This window comes from Mobula birostris, chromosome 6 (genome assembly GCF_030028105.1).
Source record: "Mobula birostris isolate sMobBir1 chromosome 6, sMobBir1.hap1, whole genome shotgun sequence".
NCBI lineage: Eukaryota > Metazoa > Chordata > Chondrichthyes > Myliobatiformes > Myliobatidae > Mobula > Mobula birostris.
The window spans coordinates 122,435,289-122,457,189 of NC_092375.1; the positions used below are offsets into that span (position 1 = coordinate 122,435,289).

The 21,901-nt window shown below is 44.0% G+C and overlaps 1 protein-coding gene across 2 annotated transcripts; it reads right to left on the minus strand.

Moving 5' to 3' along the window:
* Positions 1-1,016: 1,016 nt before the first annotated feature.
* On the minus strand, positions 1,017-15,297 carry LOC140199880 (cytotoxic T-lymphocyte protein 4-like). 2 transcript variants are annotated; one of them, XM_072262388.1, is made up of 5 exons: positions 15,105-15,285; positions 7,243-7,599; positions 5,001-5,089; positions 2,014-2,075; positions 1,017-1,490 (listed from the first exon to the last, which is right to left on the minus strand). In XM_072262388.1, the coding sequence occupies exons 1-5, from the start codon at positions 15,169-15,171 to the stop codon at positions 1,484-1,486; spliced, it is 582 nt and encodes a 193-aa protein (XP_072118489.1). In that variant the 5' UTR covers positions 15,172-15,285; the 3' UTR covers positions 1,017-1,483. The 2 variants fall into 2 exon arrangements, with proteins under 2 accessions (XP_072118489.1, XP_072118490.1); XM_072262389.1 differs by lacking the exon at positions 1,017-1,490 and having other exon boundaries at positions 2,010-2,075; positions 15,105-15,297.
* Between the last annotated feature and the right edge of the window lie 6,604 nt (positions 15,298-21,901).

Sequence of the window (21,901 nt, forward strand, 5' to 3'; positions counted from 1 at the left end):
ATCAAAATAATCTGAAAGGCTGCTCAGCAAGGAAGAAGCCACTGCTCCAAAACCGCCATAAAAAAGCCAGGCTACAGTTTGCAGATGCACATGGGGACAAAGATCTTACTTTTTGGAGAAATGTTCTCTGGTCTGATGAAACAAAAATTGAACTGTTTGGCCATAATGACCATCGTTATGTCTGGAGGGAAAAAGGGTGAGGCTTGCAAGCCGAAGAACACCATCCCATCCGTGAAGCATGGGGGTGGCAGCATCATGTTGTGGGGCTGCTTTGCTGCAGGAGGGACTGGTGCACTTCACAAAATAGATGGCATCATGAGGAAGGAAAATTATGTGAATATATTGAAGCAACATCTCAAGACATCAGCCAGGAAGTTAAATCTCAGTCACAAATGGGTCTTCGAAACTGACAATGATCCCAAGCATACCTCCAAAGTTGTGGCAAAATTGCTTAAGGACAACAAAGTCAGGGTATTGGAGTGGCCATCACAAAGCCCTGACCTCAATCCGATAGAAAATTTGTGGGCAGAACAGAAAAAGCGTGTGCGAGCAAGGAGGCCTACAAACGTGACTCAGTTACACCAGTGCTGTCTGGAGGAATGGAACAAAATTCCAGCAACTTACTGTGAGAAGCTTGTGGAAGGCTATCCAAAACGTTTGACCCAAGTTAAACAAATTAAAGGCGATGCTACCAAATACTAACAAAGTGTATGTAAACTTCTAACTCACTGGGAATGTGATGAAAGAAATAAAAGCTGAAATAAATCATTCTCTCTACTATTATTCTGACATTTCACATTCTTAAAATAAAGTTGTGATCCTAACTGACCTAAGACAGGGAATGTTTTCTAAGATTAAATGCCAGGAATTGTGAAAAGCTGAGTTTAAATGTATTTCGCTAAGGTATATGTAGACTTCTGACTTCAACTGTACCTAATAAAGTGGCCACTAAGTGTATTTTTTTAAAAGAAAAAAGAGAACTTTGAGTTTAACATACAATACTTTTTAATTACAAATAGAAACAGGAAAAAACTGCCAACACTTGCAGATCAGGCAGCATCATCATGAAGGTGTCCCCGAACAAACTCAGGGGACGACCTTTAATTTTGCATAACCAGAGCATGAAGCATAGTCACGCTGAACAGACAGCCGGTGATACATCAAAGTTATTACCCTACACCCACCTCCCAACTCAAACAAAATCCCATTTGTATCCCGTACGGTGGTGGCAGCCCTCTGTCGTGGCAGTTTGGTAACTTGCGTGAGCTGTATTTTACACTGTGCACAGCATCACTCCTGAAGATCATCATATGGTGAAGAGCTGGATCTCACAATCCTCCAATCAATTCCAACAGGTACCGAATCACAGGTAGGATTTGCAATCAAATTCATCGTGGAACTGTAGTTGTGTGCTTCCCAGAATTGTTAGCTGTGTACATGTAGGTTGTGTCGTACCGCTTCTCCATCAGCCTGCACCACCATTTTATTTTCTGAACACCAAACAAAAATAATACAGTTGAAAATTATTTTCATCTTATTTTCAATTTCTTGCCTTATTCTCTTTAGTAAGCGCGGCACAGTAGCACAGCAATTAGCATAGCCCTTTAGAGCGCCAGCGATTGCCGCCTGCATGTTCTCTGTGACTGTGTGGGGTTCCGCCAGCTGCTCCACATTCCTCCCACATTAGCGTTTGGGGTTAGTAAGTCGCGACCATACTACGTTGGTGCTTGAAGCAAGATGACACTTGTGGGCTGCCCCCACCACACCCTCGGACTGTGTTGGTTGTAGAGGTAAGCAATGCATTTCACTGTATGCTTTGATGTTGCAATGTACGGTACATGCGACAAATAAAGCTAATCTTTTTATCTTTGAGTTGGGATTTAGCCCATACCTTAACATAATAATCTTTTGTGAAATGTAATTACTGCCATGTATTTACCTGCTTATCATATTTTTTAATTCAGAAGATGTATGAAGGATTAGTGGTTTTGGTGTCCGTTCTACTGTGCTTACCTCCCTCTGGTGGGTGCCATCTGCTCGTACACAGGGTTCACGTTGGTCTTCTTCACTTTTTTCTGCAGGAAGAAGAAAGACACATTTAACAAAATTAGTATTGTGACACACCCAGCAACCAGTTCAAGAAAAACAATGATTTTCATTAAAGCTGCATCTTCAGATGAGGGAAAGATCTTACTGATGGGGCAAAGGAAATAGGGCGTTGGAGAAGATAGATGCATGAAACCCCACAACGAAGGATATTGAAACACCAATGTGAATATTATGTTACTAGACTCTGTGGTTAAGGCGGCATACAGTGCATTGGCCTTCATCAATCGTGGGATTGAGTTTAAGAGCAAAGAGGTAATGTTGCAGCTATGTAGAACACTGGTCAGACCCCACTTGATGTACTGTGCTCAGTTCTGGTCAACTCACTACAGGAAGGATGTGGAAACTATAGAAAGGGTGCAGAGGAGATTTATAAGGATGTTGCCTGGATTGGGGAGCATGCCTTATGAGAATAGGTTCAATGAACTCGGCCTTTTCTCCTTGGAGCGACGGAGAATGAGAGGTGACCTGATAGAGGTGTACAAGATAATGAGAGGCATTGATCGTGTGGATAGTCAGAGGCTTTTCCCCAGGGCTGAAATGGCTAGCATGAGAGGGCACAGCTTAAGGTGCTTGGAAGTAGGTACTGAGCAGATGTCAGGGGTAAGTTTTTTTACACAGAGAGTGGTGAGTGCGTGGAATGGGCTGCCAGCGACGGTGGTGGAGGCAGAGACGATAGGGTCTTTCAAAAGACTCCTGGATGGCTACATGGAGCTTAGGAAAATAGAGGGCTATGGGTAAAGCCTAGGTGTTCTAAGGTAGGGACATGTTTGGCACAGCTTTGTGGGCCGAAGGGCCTGTATTGTGTTGTATGTTTTCTATGTTTCTATAACTATGAGAGGTATAAGCAAAGTCAGAGTCTTTTTCCCAGGTTGGAGATGTTCAATTATAGAGAGGATAGCTTTAATGTGAGAAGGGGAAAATTTGAAGAAGATTTACATGGCAAGTCATTTTACAGGAAGGATGGTGTAGGCACCCGAAACATGCTGTCAGGAGAGGTGGCGGTTGCAGATCCAGTAGCAATATTTAAGAGAGGCATTTTGACAGGCATGAATAGAGGAATATAGATCACTTGTGCGCAGATGTGGTGCTTAAATTAACCTCAGGGTCCAACAGGATCATGTACTGCTGTACTGTTTGATGTTCTAAATCATCATGAGGTAGTAAGACTTCAGGATTGAGGGAAGAGATACCCTTTCTCCTTTTAGACTCGACTTTCCCTTACCCCCCACCCCCTGACTTACAGTTCTTTTGTCATCTCTTGGATGGATGGGAATGAGCAGGGCAGGAGAGTTTTGGGAATGTCCTGGGAGAGGAATTCCTGAACTTCAGTCAATGGGTGAGCATGGTCTTGGACTATGAGCTCCACGGCCAATGTTCCCCTCCATCCCGCCATCCTTCCAGCCTTCAGTGGAGAGAGAATAATAATTCACAGGCACCCGAACCACGGAGATGTGGGTAAGTGTGGGAAGAGTGGCTGTAGCCAGTCATATTTCAAGGCCTGTGATGTTAAGATCATTTGGCATAGTCTGATCTAAACTGCTGGCTCAGCAGATGGACAGAGTTCAACAGTGCAGATGGATTCTACCCGGAAAAGTGTGAAGTGATTCATTTTGGGAAGTTGAATTTGAAAACACAGTATAAGGTTAAAAGGCAGGATCCTTGGCAGTGTGGAGGAACAGCGTGATCTTGGGCTCCACGTCTATAGATCCCTCAAGGTTGCCATGCAGGTTGATAGGGTTGTTAAGAAGGTGTATGGTGTGCTGGCTTTCATTAGTTGGGGGACTGAGTTCAAGAACTGCGAGGCATGTCTTATGAAAATAAGTTAGTGAGTTAGGGCTTTTCTCTTTGGAGCAAAGGAGGATGTGAGGTGACTTTATAGAGGTGTACAAGATGATAAGCAGCATAGATAGAATGGGTAACCAGATACTTTTTCCCAGAGCGAAAATGGCTAATACCAGGAAGGCGTAATTTTAATGTGAATGGAGGAAAGTATAGGGGGATATCAGAGGTATGTTTTTTACACAGAGAGTGGTGAGTGAGTAGAACGTCCTGTCAGGAGTGGTGATAGAGGAGATACATTAGGGGCAGTTAAGAAACTCCTAGATAGGCACATGAATGATAGAAAAATGGAGAGATATGTAGGAGGGGTTAGATTGATCTTAGAGTAGGTTAAAAGGTTGGCCCAATATCGAAGCGCTTGCACTATGCTGTTATGTTCTATGTTCTATCTTTGTCAAATAGGGCTGGGTAAGGTTGGGATCAAAATTCCAAATGGAAAAGAGGAATTGTTGAATTTCATTGGTGTAGAAACAAGACAGCTCCAGATGTCTATTTCCATAAATAATTTAATTCCCCCCCCCCCACCCCAACTCCCCGGGATAACTATTATCAAACCTTCTGACACAGGTAACATAAAAAGCCATGCTAAGTAATTTAGGCAACACACACAAAATGCTGGAGGAACTCAGCAGATCAGGCAGCATCTATGGGAAAGAGTAAACAGTCAATGTTTCAGACCTGGAATGATGGTTGGTGCCACATGGGGTGGTTGAGGTATCTCATAAACTGCTGATCTGTGATTTTCACGCACAGCAGTCTCTAGAGTACCTAATAAAGGTATACAAGGGCCATGGTGAGGTAGGTCGAGAGATCAAGAGTTCATCTTTATCATAAAAACATTTGTTTAAGAGTCTTATAATGGCAGGATAGAAACTGTGCTTGAGCCCAGTGCTGTGTGTTGTCAAACTTCAATATCTTCTGTCTGGTGGAGGTGGAGAGAGGGGAGAATGGCTGCCAACCTGAGGCAGAGGGAAGTATACACAGAGTCAATAAAGCACCCTTGGCTCATCTCTGCTTAAGCAAGCAATCAGAATATTTTCTTTTCCACTTACTTTGGTTATCAGAATGATGGTGGAAACTAAGCAGATTAGAAGCAGAAGCATTAGAATGCCCACGATCAGGAAGAAGGGAAACCGAGAACCTGAAATACAATAAAACATCATGAATTGCAAGCACTTTGGAGATTTGGTCATCTCAGTTGTGTCAACCTTAATGGAACCAAGGCAGGGAAATTCTGTCTCTTGCACCACTCTTCCACAAAACCTCACTCCCTATTAAGCTTCGGAGTTGTCTTCAAAAGAGTACAGTTTCCTACTGAATTAACCAAAGGGGTTAGGGGATTCTGCAGCCAAAAAGGGAATGCTCTTCCTTCAGGTATGAGAATCTAAAGCAAAGTGAAATAACCTCAGTATTGGAACCCGGGTACAAAATTGGAGAACACTTTTACCAGATGGTGCATGGTATAAATAGCAAACTCTTGCCCATAATGGATCATGGATTCTGGGGCAACTGCTTCGTATAGACGGAGGTTCATGGTCACTGGAGAATGGACATCCAGATTTTGGGATAAATATGCTAGGCAAAGAAGAGTTATCATACTAGCTTGTTTGATTGGCAAGTTAAAGAGTGGTACTTATTTTGTGCTTCTCCATTCTCTTCTTCCTCCCATCCTGGGAAGACACTTGAAGCAAACTCACTTTTGTGGGAAAACAAAGCCTAACTTTTTCAGATCAAAAGGTGATTTGATCTTAACAAAGTAATCTCCTTCCTCACTGTTATCCCATGGCATCCAAAATACTGCGCCTCCAATTGTGTTTACTTCCTTATTACACAACAGTGGAAGCCTAGAATTTATAAATTCAAGTCCCTTTTGTCAACTGATGTACATTTGGTCGAACAATCTCAAAGAGTTAGCACATTGCAGTTGTAATTTAATTCAAAGACTAGTGCGCTTTTGCAAGTGACCAAAGCTCCACAGGAAAATTTAGAATTACAAATAAAACTACTCAGGATAATCAAGTGTAATTGAAGGAGAGCAAGAGGAGAGCCAAAGTAAGTCAACGTTATTGTCAGGAACTTCCTGTAATACGAATTGACTTATCAAGACAAAGTTATTAATGATTCTGGAATTCACTCTTTTAATGGAAGCTAAAATCTAGAGTTAGAAATCAATTTAGTTCAATTGAATTAATCGTTTAGCCAGAGGATGGTTAATCTGTGGAATTCATTGCGAAGACCAAGTTATTGGGCATCCTTCAAGTGGAGATTGATAGGTTCTTGATTAGTAAAGGTGTCAAAGGTTATGGGGAGAAGGCAGAAGAATGTGGCCGAGAGGGGTAACAAATCAACCATGACAGAATGGTGGTGCAGATTTGATGGGCCGAATGGCCAAATTCTCCTCCTTTGTCTTATGGTCAAAATTAAATTTTAAAGGCCTGAAAAAACACCTTCAACTTGATATTGATATCTGTGTCCAGAAACATAAACAACATCTAGTTTGGCAGAAGCCTTCCAGACAAAATGACAGACGGTGTGGGGAAGGGATAAGCACCACATCTGTACTTCAGGAGGGCATTTCCTGGAGGTGTGGCTGTGGAATATCCACTCAGTGGCCACATTATTAGGTACCTCCTGATTTTCTGTTGCTGTACTCCACCTACTTCAAGGTCTGACATGTTGTGCTTTCAGAAATTCTCTACTGCACACCACTGTGGTGACACCTGGTTATCTAAGTTACTGCCACCTTCCTGTTGGCTTGAATCAGTCTAGCTGTTCTCCTTCAACCTCTCTCATTAACAAGGCATTTTCACCCAACGACTGCCACTCACTGGATTTTTTGTTTTTGTTTTTCACTGAAAACTCTAGGGAACGTTGTGCTTGAAAATCATAGATCAGCAGATTCTGATATACTCAAACCACCCCATCTAGCACCAACAATCATTTCATTGTCAAAATAATTTAGATCACTTTTCTTCCCTATTCTGATGTTTGGCCTGAACAGTAACTGAACCTCTTGACCATATCTGCATCTTTTATGCATTGTTTTGGAGCCACATGATTTTCTGATTATATATTTGCATTAACAAGCAAGTGTACAGATATACCGAATAAAGTGGCCATTTAGTGCTATTGGAACAATGAAGAACTTAATTCTCTATCTAATTTAATTGTACTTGCACTCTGATAGTCACTCCAGGAATATTAAATTAAAAGGGTTCAATTGATTTGCCTCATGCTGACGAACACTCAGATTAACACAAAAGGAAACCAATATTAATAAGAAAATGTCCTCACATTTCATGTCTTCTGCTCTGATGTAGATGAGTGTACCATTTCCAAGGCTGGATTCATAAGGTGGAGGATACAGTTTCTCAACCATGCAGTAATAATTATCAACCAATGAAGAGTTCAGTCCAAGTATCATGACGGAGACTTTGTTTGGGATCCGTTCAAAGTGACAGCGAAGGAGTTCACTTGAGCTGATAAACTGTCCCGTTGCAGTTGTGGTACCAGAGCAAACAGTAAGTTTGTTATTCCCTTTGAGAATTGTTAGTTTCAGCTCGGTGTTATTTGCGGAGTTGTGCATGCATTCCAGAGCAGGCTGGCCTGTGCTTGAAACACCCAGCCATGCAGGCTGAGAAACATTCAGTTCTATGAGGAGAGAAGGAAAGGAAAAACATTCACTTGGATGGAATTATTATGTTCATTACAATTGATGTTGCAATGGGTAGTGCTGCTACCTCAACATCCAGTGACCAGCCAGGATTCACAGAGTCTGAACACTTCCCTGGCTTCTCAGAGATGTACTGGTAGACTAATTGGCCCCTGTAGGATTGCCTGTAGCCTGTTAGAGCAGGTAGAGCCAAAAGAATCAAAAGGGATGTTGATGGGCTTGTGAGAGAGAACAAGTTACAGGGAAATAGGGAGAGGAGGAATGATCTGTCATGGCTGGCGAGAACTTAATGGGAAAACAACCTCCTTTTGTGCCATAATGAGTAAGTATCCCATTATCTATTTACAAATGATCATGCCATTTATAGACACAAGAGGTCCTGCAGATGCTGGAAATCCAGATCAGCATACACAAAATGATGTTGTCAACAAGTCAGGCAGCATCCGTGGACATTTCAGGCTGGGACCTTCATCAGGATTTGCTTCACCAGACAGTGGGGTCCTGATGAAGGGTCCCACCCTGAGATAGAAACTCTTTACTCTTTTCCATAGTTGCTGCCAGACTTGCTGAGTTCATCCTCCAGGATTCTGTGTATACCATTTATAAACCTGTCTGAGTTTACACACACTTTACATGCTATTTAGTTAATACACCTCAACTGGTTGTTAATTGCTTATTATTATCACATGTATCGAGATACAGCAAAAACATTATTTGTACGCTGGAAGAAGATGGCGCCAGCGAACAACACTACGAAAAGCGTCATCCTCAAGACAGTGCACGAAGCAATTCCTTTTACTTCTTGTTCGCCTTCTTTTTATTTCAAATGCAGTTTTCTGCTGCTTTTGGAGCCTGTTACCTGGCACTGGGTTTTCAGGTCGATTGGGCGATCTGGTGCTTTGCTGTCTTCGAGAGGGTTCCACGGGGCTGTGAGCAGAAGCATGTGGCGTGGAGGGCAGGAGCCCACGATTGACGCCATCTCTTGCTGATCTCAGCACCGAGGAAGATTGGAATGATCAAGGCAGGTGCGAAGGGCGAGCGAGCGTTCAGCGCCATCTGACAGCCTCTCCGCTCGCTGCTACCGAGAAGGTGTCTGCATGTGGTGGTTTCTCGCTTGCCTCTCCCAAGGGAAGGTCCTTGTGTTTGAGTGATCTCTCTCTCCGTCGATGCTGTCGGCGGATGGTACTGGATCAGGGTTTAATCAATGCGGATTCTAATTTGGACTCTAATTCAGGTTTATAATGAGTTCTAGTTTCTAGTTCTAGTTCTGGTCGCTCATTTTTGTGACTACTTTTTGGCGATATTTGAATCGGAGCAATAATGAACACTGAGCTGAATTATACCGAAATATGCCTTTTAGAACATAGAAATTTACAGCACATTACGGCCCTTCAGTCCACAATGTTGAGCCGACCACGTAACCTACTCCAGAAGCTGCCTAGTAATTTCCCTACCGCAGAGCCCTCTATTTTCCTAAGTTTCATGTACCTATCTAAGAATCACTTAAAAGACCCTATTGTATCCGCTTCTATCACCATCACTGGCAGTGTATTCCTCACTTCCACCACTCTCTGTGTGAAAAAATTACCTCTGACATTCCCCTTGTACCTATTTCCAAACACCTTAAAACTATGTCCCCTGATGTTAGCCATTTCAGCCCTGGGAGAAAGCCTCACATGATCTTTTGATTTTGTGTTTTTATATTCTGTGTTTTTGCTTGCTTTTTTTTTGTTGCTATTTGTACGATTTTTTTGTACGTGGGGGAGGGGGGGTTTGACGTTTGATGTTTTTCTTTGAATGGGTCGGTCGCGTGGTTCTTCATTTTGTGAATGTCTGTGGGGAAGATGAATATTAGGGTTGTATACTGCATACATACTTCAACAAAAATGTACTTTGAATCTTTTAATCCAATTAGAGCATTCCTTTCATCAGTATAACTAGGTGGTAATAAGGAAAAGTAATAATAGAATGCAGAATTATAGTGTTACAGTTACAGAGAAAGTACAGTGCAGGGAAACAGATGAAGCACAAAGAGTATGATGAGGTAGGTTATGAGATCAAGAGTTTAGCTTTATCATACAAGAGGTTTGTTCAAGAGCCTTATTTATTCTTATTTTAAAAATACCATTTGGGAAAGGTGAGAGGCTCAAATGAACCCACTGGGTGGCTGAAGTCAACCTATCTGCTTTTGGAAGTTCTGTGTGGGGCATGAGGGAGTCTCAGGTAATGGTCATGAAAGCTTGGCAAGAAGCAAAGGCAGATGGTTCGTACAGAATGTGTCCAAAAAGGGAGAAACCGAAGCTACGAACACCTGGTAGAAAGGAATAGAGAGAGACTGAGTGGGAGGGTGCAGAGGCACATTTCACCTCCGAGCACACTCTCAATATGAAAAAATGAATCAGGCTTTTGTATAAAGAGATGTCTCAGTAGTTGATGTGTGATAAGAAACATATAATCTGGTTTTTTTTGGCTAACAAGTGAGGAGAAAGTAATGAGGAAAATCCCCTGCTTTTCTGAGAAATAACCTCATGAAATCTTCCTCATCTTGAGAGAGCGAACATGGGCTCAGTTTAATGTCACATTAGAAAGACAGCACCATCAATAGGGTAGTATGGAACTAGATTCGTGCATCTATCTACAGCTGTGTGGTGCCCAGTTCATAGAGTCTTAGAACACTGTAGCTCAGAAACCCAGACCATCAACCCATCTAGTCCATGCCAAACTATCCCCATTGATCTACACAGGACCATAACCTCTATACCCTCCCCATCCAAATCTCTCATAAATGTTGAAATCAGAAATTGCTGTGGAACCTGTGCCTACCCAAATCCAGAGCAGGATTGCTACACATTGAGTGAATTTTGGAATTGGTCATTGCTCCCTGATCTAGGGAGGGCATGGTGAACATATGTTTGGTGAAAGCAGAGTCAGGCTGACTTTCTGTGTACACTTCACCCGCCACTCAATACTCTGACAGGCAGGGGAATAAACATCGTGAGAACTCACTGAATTCACCCACTCATGCAACCAAGCCTCTGCAGCCACAGATAAAAACAACATCTGCCAGTCAGCAGCACACGAAACAAAGAAATCAGAAGTTCCACAGGAGGGGTCCAATGAAAGGGTGCAAAACCAAACAAACACAGATTCTGGAAATTCAGAAATAAAAACAGAGACAGCCGGGAACAACAGCAGGTCGGGCATTATCTGTGGAATGAGAAACTGAACTCACTATTTAAAAATTGCTCACTGTATACAGAAAGACTCAACATTTATTTTGTGCTGACAGCCCAGGATTGGTTTCTAAACCCTAATTAGGTGAAATTCTTTGACAGTGCACATCCGCTGGACTACTTCAGCATAGATAACTTATATTAATCATCTCAGAACAAATTGTTTACCCAGACAGCAACAATTTTACAGATTACAATCATCAGAACTTTTTCTTTCTTTTGTGAGTTGGAGGTGGGGGCGAAGTGATAGGCTCCTTGTTTCATAGCTGACTAATTGAGTTTTCTGTTGTAGAGTTGCCTATTCCACAGTCTCCATCCTTGGTTCAGAAGTCACAGTGTCTTACTTATTAAAGTTCAAAGTAAATATGAAAGTAAGTATCTGTCACCATATATTAGCCTGCAATCCATTTTCCTGCAGGGATTCACAGTAGAATAGAGAAATAAGAAAGCTTATGGGGTGTTAGCTTTCATAAGTCGAGGGATAGAGTTTAAGAGTCGCGATGTAATGATGCAGCTCTATAAAACTCTGGTTAGGCCACACTTGGAGTACTGTGTCCAGTTCTGGTCGCCTCACTGTAGGAAGGATGTGGAAGCATTGGAAAGGGTATGGAGGAGATTTACCAGGATGCTGCCTGGTTTAGAAAGTATGCATTATGATCAGAGATTGAGGGAGCTAGGGCTTTATTCTTTGGAGAGAAGGAGGATGAGAGGAGATATGATAGAGGTGTACAAGATAATAAGAGGAGTAGATAGAGTGGATAGCTAGCGCCTCTTCCCCAGGGCACCACTGCTCAATACAAGAGGATATGGCTTTAAGGTAAGGGGTGGGAAGTTCAAGGGGGATATTAGAGGAAGGTTTTTCACTCAGAGAGTGGTTGGTGCATGAAATGCACTGCCTGAGTCAGTGGTGGAGGCAGATACACTAGTGAAGTTTAAGAGACTGATAGACAGGTATATGGAGGAATTTAAGGTGGGGGGTTTTATGGGAGGCAGGGTTTGAGGGTCGGCACAACATTGTGGGCCGAAGGGCCTGTACTGTGCTGTACTATTAGAAAAAAAAATACAATAGAATAAATGAAAAACTACACATAAAGACTGACAAACAACCAATGTGCAAAAGAAGTCGATCTGTGCAAATACAAAGATAATGAATGAATAAATAAATAAATAAATAATACAGAGAACATGAATTGCAGAGACCTTGAAAATTTGTCTGTAGGTTGTGCAATCAGTTTAGACTTGAGTTATCCACACTGGTTCAGGAGCCTGATGGTTGAAGGGTAATAACTGTTCTTGAACCTGGTTGGGGGGACCTAAGGCTCCTGTACCTCCTTCCCAGTGGCAGCAACAAGAAAGCAGGGCTGGGTGGTGTGTTCCTTGATGATGGTGCTGCTGTCTCGATGCTGCTCTCAAGTAGCAGTGCTCCTCAAAGATGTGCTCAATGGTGGGGAGCATTACCTCAAAAACTATACTTCATTTTCTGGTCAGTGCTCAAAGTTTTAAATAATGCCTTTTTAGATTGTGATCTTAGTTTGCCCTTCTTGAAATAGGGTTAACCAGTGGGATATTGACATTAAACCAGCAAAATATTTGTAGGGATTTGTTCGTATATTCCCATTAATCTGCCCAGTATAATGTATGGACTGGTGGAATCTATTGATCTGCTCAGTAATCTCCCAAACTACCTCATTATGGCCCTTACACTTTATGGTTTAGTAAATTGGAAAAGGTTTAAATGTTAATGCAAACCAAATAATTGTGAATTAATGTTAATTTAATGCAGAAAGGTGTGAACCAGTGCTTTTGATCCAGAGAACTGCAAGCTAATACTTTTGTGGAGGTGCAGTAAGAAAAGATATGAACAATTAATGAGAGGATGTTGAGAAATGTGGACTTTGTACTTATAAATACATGGAAGACATCATTCTGGCTCCCCAGCAAGCAACCCCATTTATTCCATAAACACACTTCTATTTCCCTCTGGCTCTACAATTTATTCTCTTCACAGCCAATATAATTAAAAATTCCTCCTGTCTTGTCATTTTCTCTTGGCCAGGCTCAAGGACAGATTCTGTCCTAAACACAAGAGATTCTGCAGATGCTGGAGTCCAGAGTGACACACACAAAATGCCGCAGATTAGCAGATTAAATAGCACCTATGGAAAGGAATAACGAGTCAATGTTTTGGGCTGAGACTCTTCATCAGGATCCTCACCACTCTCTTTCGTGTCTTAGTGGAGGGACGAGACACTAGAGGACATAGGCTGAAAGAAATTATTCAAGGGGAAATAGGAAAGTCCTATTCAGCCAGCAGGTTTTAGGGTACAAAACCCTGTACCTGAAAGGGTGTTAAAGACAAAAACCCTTTTAAACCGCACATTCACAATAGGCTTATTGCCTCCTTCAGTGTTATAATTTTTTAATATTCCAGTCACTTCCCATTCCTTGTTTCAATTCCTCGATTTGCCAGTAAAACATGTTTATATAAAGAAACTTAGCTCTTCCTGGTAATTATGCTGTGCTTTTCTAGATTCGTTAAGTAAGTTGAGTTTATTGTCATCTGCACAAGTGCATGTTATGCACAAGTGCAATTAAAAACTTACTTGCATCATCATTACAGGCACATAACATCTATATGTAGCATTTATGGGAAAATCATAAAGATAATTTGTACACATTTTTACAAGAAAGAACATATTTACAAGAACACAATTAGAACAAAAAAAAGGAAACAAAGTCTATTTTAGTGTAAAATAATCAAAGTGGCCCGAGTGTAGTGATTTGATTGTGCCGGTTGATTCCGGAACTGAATGTCGAGGTGGAGTAGCTCTTCTTGAACCTGATGATGCAGAACATCAGGATTCTGTAACCTCTTGCCTGATAGTAGCTGCGGGAAGATTCCAGTCATGCCGTCCACTATTGGAAAGCATTTCCCAGCATCCATCCTGCAATCTGGGTGACATACTTAAAAACCCTGGGGATCCATTTCCACCCCACAAACAACAACCAAAAATAATTATCTGGTCACATTATTTAAAAGTAAAGATTAATTTATAGGGGCATGGATCACTGACATTGCTGGTATTTAGTGTCAACCCCTACCCGTCTGTAAATTGCAGAGGCACATAGCTGGTCTGAAGTCGACATAGACCAGACTGGGTAGGGGTGACAGATTTAATTTACTTCAGGGAAAAAGTGAAGCTGTTGGGTTTTCCAATGATTAGGTACTTTGGTGCTTACTGTTTTCTCACAAATAGAATCAGCATTTTAGAGCTGTACAGCCCAGGAACAGAACCTTCAGCTTGCAATGTCTGTTCTGCCTGGTTCTACTCAGCATATTCACTAACATTAGACATGTAGCTTTTTAAGCCTGTACAATCCAGGTACTTTTCTACCTGTTTTATAAATGCCATAAGGGTATCTCCCTCCAACACCTCCTCAGCAGCACATTCCAGATTCTGACCACCCTCTGTGGGAGGGGGGGGGGGTATCACCTTGGGTCCCCTAAAAAAAATGCTCTCTCCTTAAACCTATGCTCTCTTTACATAGATACAACCACCAATTTTTTTTTTACTGTCCTTTCTAACTCTCTCATAATCTTATGTATATACCTCCAATATTTCACCCACCAACCTCCCCCACTTCAGAGAAAACAACCCCAGCCTACTCAATCTCTCCACATAACCACAGTGCTCCATCTAGGCATTAATTACTTGAATATTCCCCAAATGCTGAACCTATGCCACTGTGTCAATGGTCTAGAATACTGCTTGTTAGCCCAGTAAGTTTATTCTGTTACTTTCCTGAGCTTGCAGTCCAGAACACTGCAAGTGTTAGATCAAAGCAGCACTTAAAGAAATCTAAATCCTGTTTTGGGTTTAGTAGTATTAGGTTTCCAGTCTTCTGTGTGGAAATTTTAAAAAAAGCTGCAACTCGGAAATAAAACAGAAAATGCTGTTAACATTCAGCTATCAAGTAGTATCTGTGGAGAGAGAAACAGGCTCCGTGTGCCGGGGCAACGCTTTGTTCTTGCTTCCACAGATACTGCCATCTGCGAAGCGTTTCCATCAATTCCTGTTTGTGTTTCATTCTGACACGGTGCATCCGTCCTTCTATCTTTATCCAAAGGAAAAGTCGTGTCCGCCAGATTAACCGCTCCCGGCAGGGCAGACCGATCAGTGAATATTAGACAACTGCAATGGGAATAGAATTAACGGATTGTCTAGGGGGAGAATTCAGTATACTCTTACCACTCGCCCTCACAGACTTGTGATTCCAAAAGAGAGCCAAGAAGAGTAGACAGTAGACACGCTCCATTTAGTCTGAAGATCTCGGTCCTATCCGCTGTTCGCTTCTAGTGAACGGGGCTGTAGAGGAGTCTTTGATTTAATAAGATGATGCGCAAAAAGGAAATTGCGAGTTTCGGAAATTGCAGTCTGTAAAGGAAGTATTGATGCTAAGACTCTCATTTCCCTTACTAACCCATTCAGCCGTCACGGTATGTTGTGCTGCGCCAGGAGTTTGTACTGGAGGGAAGAGCCTCCGCTGCCGAACTGGCCCACAATTAATTCAGCGCTCCCTCACTCACGACGGCTTGCTAGAAGATGCAAATAAAAAACGCGATAAAGAGTGGCAGAGAGAGTATTTGATGGAAAACGCATGTGAGAAAGGGTGTGATGGAAAATCAACGGAGGGTGGAAATGTGCCAGGCAGTAAGAAGGAAAGAGAACCTAACAGAAAATAATAGATTATAGTTTTATAACTGAGAAACATAAGACTATTGGAGACAGAGACAGAAAGTCGGGGGGAGGGGGGAGAGGGGGGAAGGGGGGAGAGAAAAAATATGAAGTGGTTTGTAATAGACACTATGAATGGAAAAACAGTGTGGAAAATAGAGCAGAAAGAGATCGTGGCAGATGATAGAGAGCATGAGTGTGATGTTCACTGGAAAGGAGAGGGAGAATAACATTCACGGAATGAGAATGTCGTCACGAAAGAGAAAGACAGTGGCAAAGGAAGTGTATGTGCGTGAGAGAGAGAGACGGGGGGTGGGGGAGAGAAGCAAAACGACGATAGTGGAGAAACAGAATACAAATAAATATTACCTATGGAGCCACACAACAAGGAACCAAGCCCTTAGTCAAAACTCAGGGGAAACTCAAGGGGATTCAGATGGGGACGATCCAGCACAGGACGAGGAATCTCCAGCACCGGGTTGGGCGAGGCACCCCATCTGAATCCCCGACAGTTACCTCGGCAGTCATCCTGGCCCTGCGTCCAAGGGTCCCAGCCCTGCGAAAGCATCCCAGCCCTGCGTCCTAGCAAGGATCCAGGCCCTGCGCTCCAAGGAGGAGTCCCGGCTCTGCGCTCCAAGGAGGAGTCCCGGCTCTGCACCCAAGAGCCTAACCAAGCCGAGTCCAAGAGCCTCGTCCTGCCCAAGCCACGTCCTAGAATCTTGTCCAGTCTCAGTCAAGGCTTCGTATTGCCAGTACAATCTGGTGTCTAGTCTGTTCCTTGTCCCGAGTCCTCGCCTGGATCCGTGTTCCGAGCCCGAGTCAAGACCCATGTTCCGGGTCCCTGTCCAGTCTCTGGCTCGGAGTCCTAGTCCAGGCTCCTAGTTCCAAGTTCCTCGTCCAGGTCCCGCTTTCCTAGTCTTAGTCCTAGCCCAGGCCCAGTGTCTTCGTCTCGTCCAGAGCCTGTGTGCATGTCCAGCGTCGTTTCTTCCCAACTTCCTTGCATTCTTGATAATCTTAGTTCATTTCCTAGTACTTCAGTGTCTATGTCTTCCATTTGGGTCCGCTACCAGCGCCCCTTGCGACAGAACAGTCCAGCCAAGCATAGACCCAGCGACACAGACACTGTCGTTTTACTTTCGCCATCCTGGGTTCTCTCCTGTTGAATGCCTCCCCCCCACCCGCCCATGTAGTCCATGGTATGGGGAAGCCTTTTGGGTCACCAGGAGGCTCCTATTTGGGGGGGAGGGGGTGGTACTGTCAAAGTCTGGTCCATGAAGTCAGTATTCTGGTTCATGGGCCAGTTCATCGATCCTTGTTCCGGGTTTTCCTGTTTTCTCCCTTGTTCTGTTGGGTGTTTAATTGAGGCACCTGATTCTCATTTCGGGCTGGGACATAAATACCTCTGCAAACCAAGAATTGTTGGCTGGACTGTTCCCTTCCCTTCCCTTCCTTCTGACACCTGTGCCTGCAACCTCAGCAGTATCTCCATCAAGTTCAACTGCCAGAGTGAGACTGGAGCTTTGCCACGCCAAGAGAAAGAACTATCTATCGTTGAGTTTGGAACTGTCTCTTTGTGTCCTCGTGTTTAGTGTTTCATGTCTAGAAGAGTCCGGCCCTATGTCCTGTTCCCAAGGAGGGGTCCCGGCTCTGTGTTCTGTGTTCCTGTGTTCTAAGTTCCAGGCACCGTGTTCCAGTCCTATCCAAGTCAAGGCTTCGTGTTCTCATCCTGTGCTGGATCGTCCCCATCCGAACCCCCAACAGTTTACCTTGGCAGTTTAACTCGGCAAGTGTCATCCCGGCCCTGCATCCTAGAAAGGGTCCCGGCACTGCGCTCCAAGAAGGGGTCCCAGCCCTTGCGTTCTAATCCTGTCCATGTGCCTCGTCCTGTGCAGGAGTTCCACGTCCAGTCCTGTAGCCATGTCTTGTCCTTGCCCGGATCCTAGTCCCGAGTCCCAACCAAGACCCAAGACCCGGGTTCCCTGTCCCAACCAAGACCTGGGTTCGGGGTCCCAACCAAGACCCGGGTTCCGGGTCCTTGTCCAGGCTCTGGTTCCGGAGTTCTGTGTTCCTAGTCCAGGCTCCTTGTTCCTAGCTCCCCCTCTGGGTCCTGTGTCTAGTCCAAGTCCTAGCCCAGGCCCTGAATCCTAGTCTCATCCAGGGCCTGTGTCAATGTCCAGTGTCATTTCTTCCCTTGCTTTCTCGACAAACCTAGTTCAGTTCTTAGTACTTCAGTGGCTGTGTCTTGCATTTGGGTCTGTTCCCATCGTCCCCTTATGACACTTTAGGTAACCACAAGACCAATCAACTTGATATCAGTGGGTGGGCAAGTTATTAGAAAATATATTTGGTGACAGAAAAATAATAATTTACCACCATCTATTCAAGAACAGTCACTGTCGATTCATTGATTTAACAAGGAGCATGGATGCATGTCATTCTTTTGATGTTGCCTTTGTGGATTTTAGCAAGCTGTTCTATCTGGAACCCCACGATAGATCGTGGTGGAGAGGCCTGTGAGTTCTTGAGATCCCGAGAATGATGCTCTCTCGAGTTTAGCCATTTGACACTTAGGGTCACCCATGGTGGTAAGGGTCAAGGGAGAAGTTCCAAAGAGCAAACCAACCAAGAACTCGACTGTGGAGCTGACAGAAGATGATGACATATCAAATGCCAGTGAAGGCAAAGGAAGGCTGCAGCAGTGAAAGATCCCCAGTCATCTTGCACTGGACCTTGATCCTGATCTGTCAAGGACTGTGTGGTGGCTGCCCATGCATCAGGCCCTCCACATTAAACAAGGTCACGCACAGGCTGTTATGACACGCACCCAACTGCGCCAGCTTCTGGTGTTTAGAAGCTGTAACTCTCCGGCCCAGCTCCTTTAAGGGTTCAGGACCATCCTGCTAAATGGCAGTTATGTTTTGAGCGCCAAGAATTGAGTACTTAAAGAGAACTTCAACTGAGTTTGGTGCGTAATAGTGAGTCAAAAAAGAGATATCGTCTAGCTTTTGCCCAGTTCTCATTCCAGCTTTATACCGTGTCTCGATTCCAGTGTCGGATACTCCAGCACTTTGGTCCAAACCATCCTCGCCAAGATCTCGCGTCACAGTATGATGGAGCCAACATGGAATCAGCAGGGTATTAAGAGTCTCTTGGCCACTGTGGCCATCCTCAGCCAGCCGATTTCCAGGCAGAACTTGGAGATACATAACCTCCAGGACGCCATGTATCAGGTGTCGCGAGGAGGATGCCAGAGACACTCCGGTGAGGCTGCCGGTTGCTCTGCGGAGCCAGTACATCTTCCGACCCCGGAGAGATTCGATGGAGACCCGTGTTCTTGCCGCGGCTTCCTCTCTCAATGCTCACTAGTGTTTGAACTCTTGCTGACCCGGTTCCCTTCGGAGCGTGGAAAAGTGGCCCTCATGGTCTTTCTGCTAACCAGGAGAGCCCTTGCCTGGGTCACTGCGCATTGGGGATGAAGGTCAGAGATCTGTGCGGATTCGGAGGAATTCATGACTACCATGAAAAAGGTATTTTATTATTCAGCTCGCACAAAGAGTCTCGGACGTTCTGATGAAGCTACATCAGGGAAGTCTGTCAGCGGCCGACTACGCTATTAAGTTGCGAACTTTGGTGCAAGGGAGTAGTTGGAATGGGGAAGCCTTGGCCATTCTGTACTGCCACGGACTCCGGGACGAACTAAAAGATGTCCTTGCCTGGAGAGAGCCAACAGGGGACTTGGAGGTCCTCATCAACCAGTCTATCTGCCTTAACAATCGTTAGGGAGAGCGTGGGAGAGGCTACACTATGAGGCCAAAGAGGACTAGCCCGAGCTCGACCTCAATCCATTGCCGATCCCCACCCCATCCGCCCATCTCCCGCTTGGGACTCTGTCGAGCCCATGCACATCGGTTACGCAAGGCTCTCAGCCAATAAGGTCCCAGAGTCAGAATGAAGGCTGCTACTGCGGGGAAGCGGGTCACGTGTGAGTTGACTACTCTCAATCCCATTCGCGCTGAAGGCAGAGTTCACCTGGTGTAAGAACTTGAGGCAGATGAAGGCTTTTATGGACTCTTGGGCAGCAGGTAATTTTCTGGACTTGGGAACTGCCTGTTGGTTTGACATAGCACTGCTAGAGTTGAGCCAATCCATGCCCACAACTCTTGGAAGGTCCTGGGCAGATTCAGCAACAGACTGTGGTTTTGCAGATGAGGCTAGGGGATCACGTGGGAGACATTAGTTTCTACATTATTGACTTGCCACTCATACCCCGATCCTGGATAACCCTTGGCTGCCCCAGCACAACTCATCCATGGAATGGAGGTACGGATGGAGTCTAGTGAATCTAGGGAGGAGACTCGGAGATCAGGCGAACCACCCCTGCCACCTAAGAAGCCTCAGGAGTTGTCCTTGAAGGAGGGTTCAGAAGAAATTGCAACACCCAGATCAGTTGAAGTTCCTTTGTATACAAGGACTTGGAAGAGTTCTTCAGCAAGGGAAAGGCCTTGACTGTTCCACCACACAAATCCTAAGACTTTGCTATAGATCGTCTTCCTGGTATTTATCGATTATACGTGCTCTCAAGTCCAGTGAGAAGCGCAATGTAAGAATATATAAATTTAGTCCTCCACCTCCCCAGCCAGCGCAGGCTTCTTTGTACAAAAGGATGGGAGCCTGCAGCTATATATTGATTAAAGGATTAAACTGCATTAACAGTCAAGAATCGTTACTCCCTTCCTCTCATGAATACTGTCTTTGAGATTCTCCAAGGGGCAAGAGTGTTCACTAAGCTAGACCTACAGAGTGTATACAATCTGGTTTGTATAAGGGAAAGGGAAGGTGAGTGGAAGACTGCATTCAATACGAGTACCTGGTTATGCCCTTCAGCCTTGCAAACATTCCAACATTTTTTCAGGCCTTTATATTGATGTGCTCCAGGATATTTTCCATAAGTATGCTTTCGTCTATCTGGATGATGTCATAATCTTCTCGAAGTCCATAGAGGAGTATGTTGCTCATGGCCGAGACATTTTAGAGGCTTCCAGACCAAATACAAATTGACCTTTATGTCAATTTGGAGAAGTCCAAATTTCATGTGACGACTACTTCATTTCTGGGTTTCATCTCCAATGGCAATCTCAAGATGGACCCTATGAAGACCCAGGCAGTCAGAGATTGGCTGCAACCATCCAGTGCCAAGCAAGTCCAACAATTCTTGGGGTTTACAAAGGATTGACTACCTGAAGTGCACCTGAACTGAAGTTCTGTGCTCAGTCATTAACACAATTAGAGAGATCATCAAATGTTTTGTTTCTCCAGCTTTTTACAGTGTCTCGATTCCAGCAGTGGATACTCAAGTACTTGGGTCCAAACCATCCTCGACAAGGTCTCTCGTCACACAGGCACCCTCAATTAAGGCAATCCATCCTAACATCCCAGTTATGTGGATCCCAGACTGGCCTTTTCAGCCATTTGAGGACCCAATAACAGACAACCTCTTCGGAAGGCATCATACTCGACTCAAGTAATTGCATTACTACTAGATTGATTAGGAAAGTGAAAACCCTTGTGATCCAAGTGAAAAAAGCAAACTAGATCCAGAACTGGCTCAGTGACAGAAGGTAATGGAAGATGAGTGTTCCAGTGTCTGAGAATTTATCGTGGGTTCCTGCAGAACTGTTGTGGTGAAAAACCAGCGATCTAAACTTAAGCATGAGTTCTGTTTCTGCAATAGATACAAGTATCGCCAGGTGGACAATCGTGAGAATGAAAGCTGTACATTTCATAAATGTATCAATGATTGTTTAGATGGACAGAACCAACAAATAAAATACAGTTGAAGATGCTTTTGGGCAGTGCAAGCATAATCATACAATACACAGGAAATGGTGGGATATAGGGAAATAGAGCAAAGCAGTGTGATGCAGAAATGAATGAGTACAAATCACTGACAGCAGCATGATGGGTTGATAAGATGGTTGAGGCCAATGGAATATCTGCTTGTATTAGATGATATGTATAGCATATCAGAGCATGGAGATGGTGCTAGAATTGCATAAAATGCCCATTAAGGAATAACTGTATACATTGATACAAGAGGTTCTCCAGATGCTGGAAATCTAGACAGACATAGACACGCATCCCTCCAGAGATGCTGCCTGAACTGCTGAGCTCCTTTATCATTTCGTGTGTAAGTTCCTAGTTTTCACAACACAGTAAGAAGCTTTGAGCAGTGGCCAACTGGAGAGGTCTGAAACCTAAGAATGTAATTAACACAGGTTGGCTAATCGAGTATTAAAGACAGTAATTCATGG

Coding starts and splice junctions, on each gene's coding strand:
- LOC140199880 (XM_072262388.1), bottom strand. CDS start 15,171: ATGGAGCGTGTCTACTGTCTACTCTTCTTGGCTCTCTTTTGGAATCAC. Junction 5,090..7,242: donor CAGAGCAGAAGACATGAAAT/GTGAGGACATTT, acceptor ATTGTATTTCAG/GTTCTCGGTTTCCCTTCTTC. Junction 2,076..5,000: donor CCATCATTCTGATAACCAAA/GTAAGTGGAAAA, acceptor TTCTTCCTGCAG/AAAAAAGTGAAGAAGACCAA.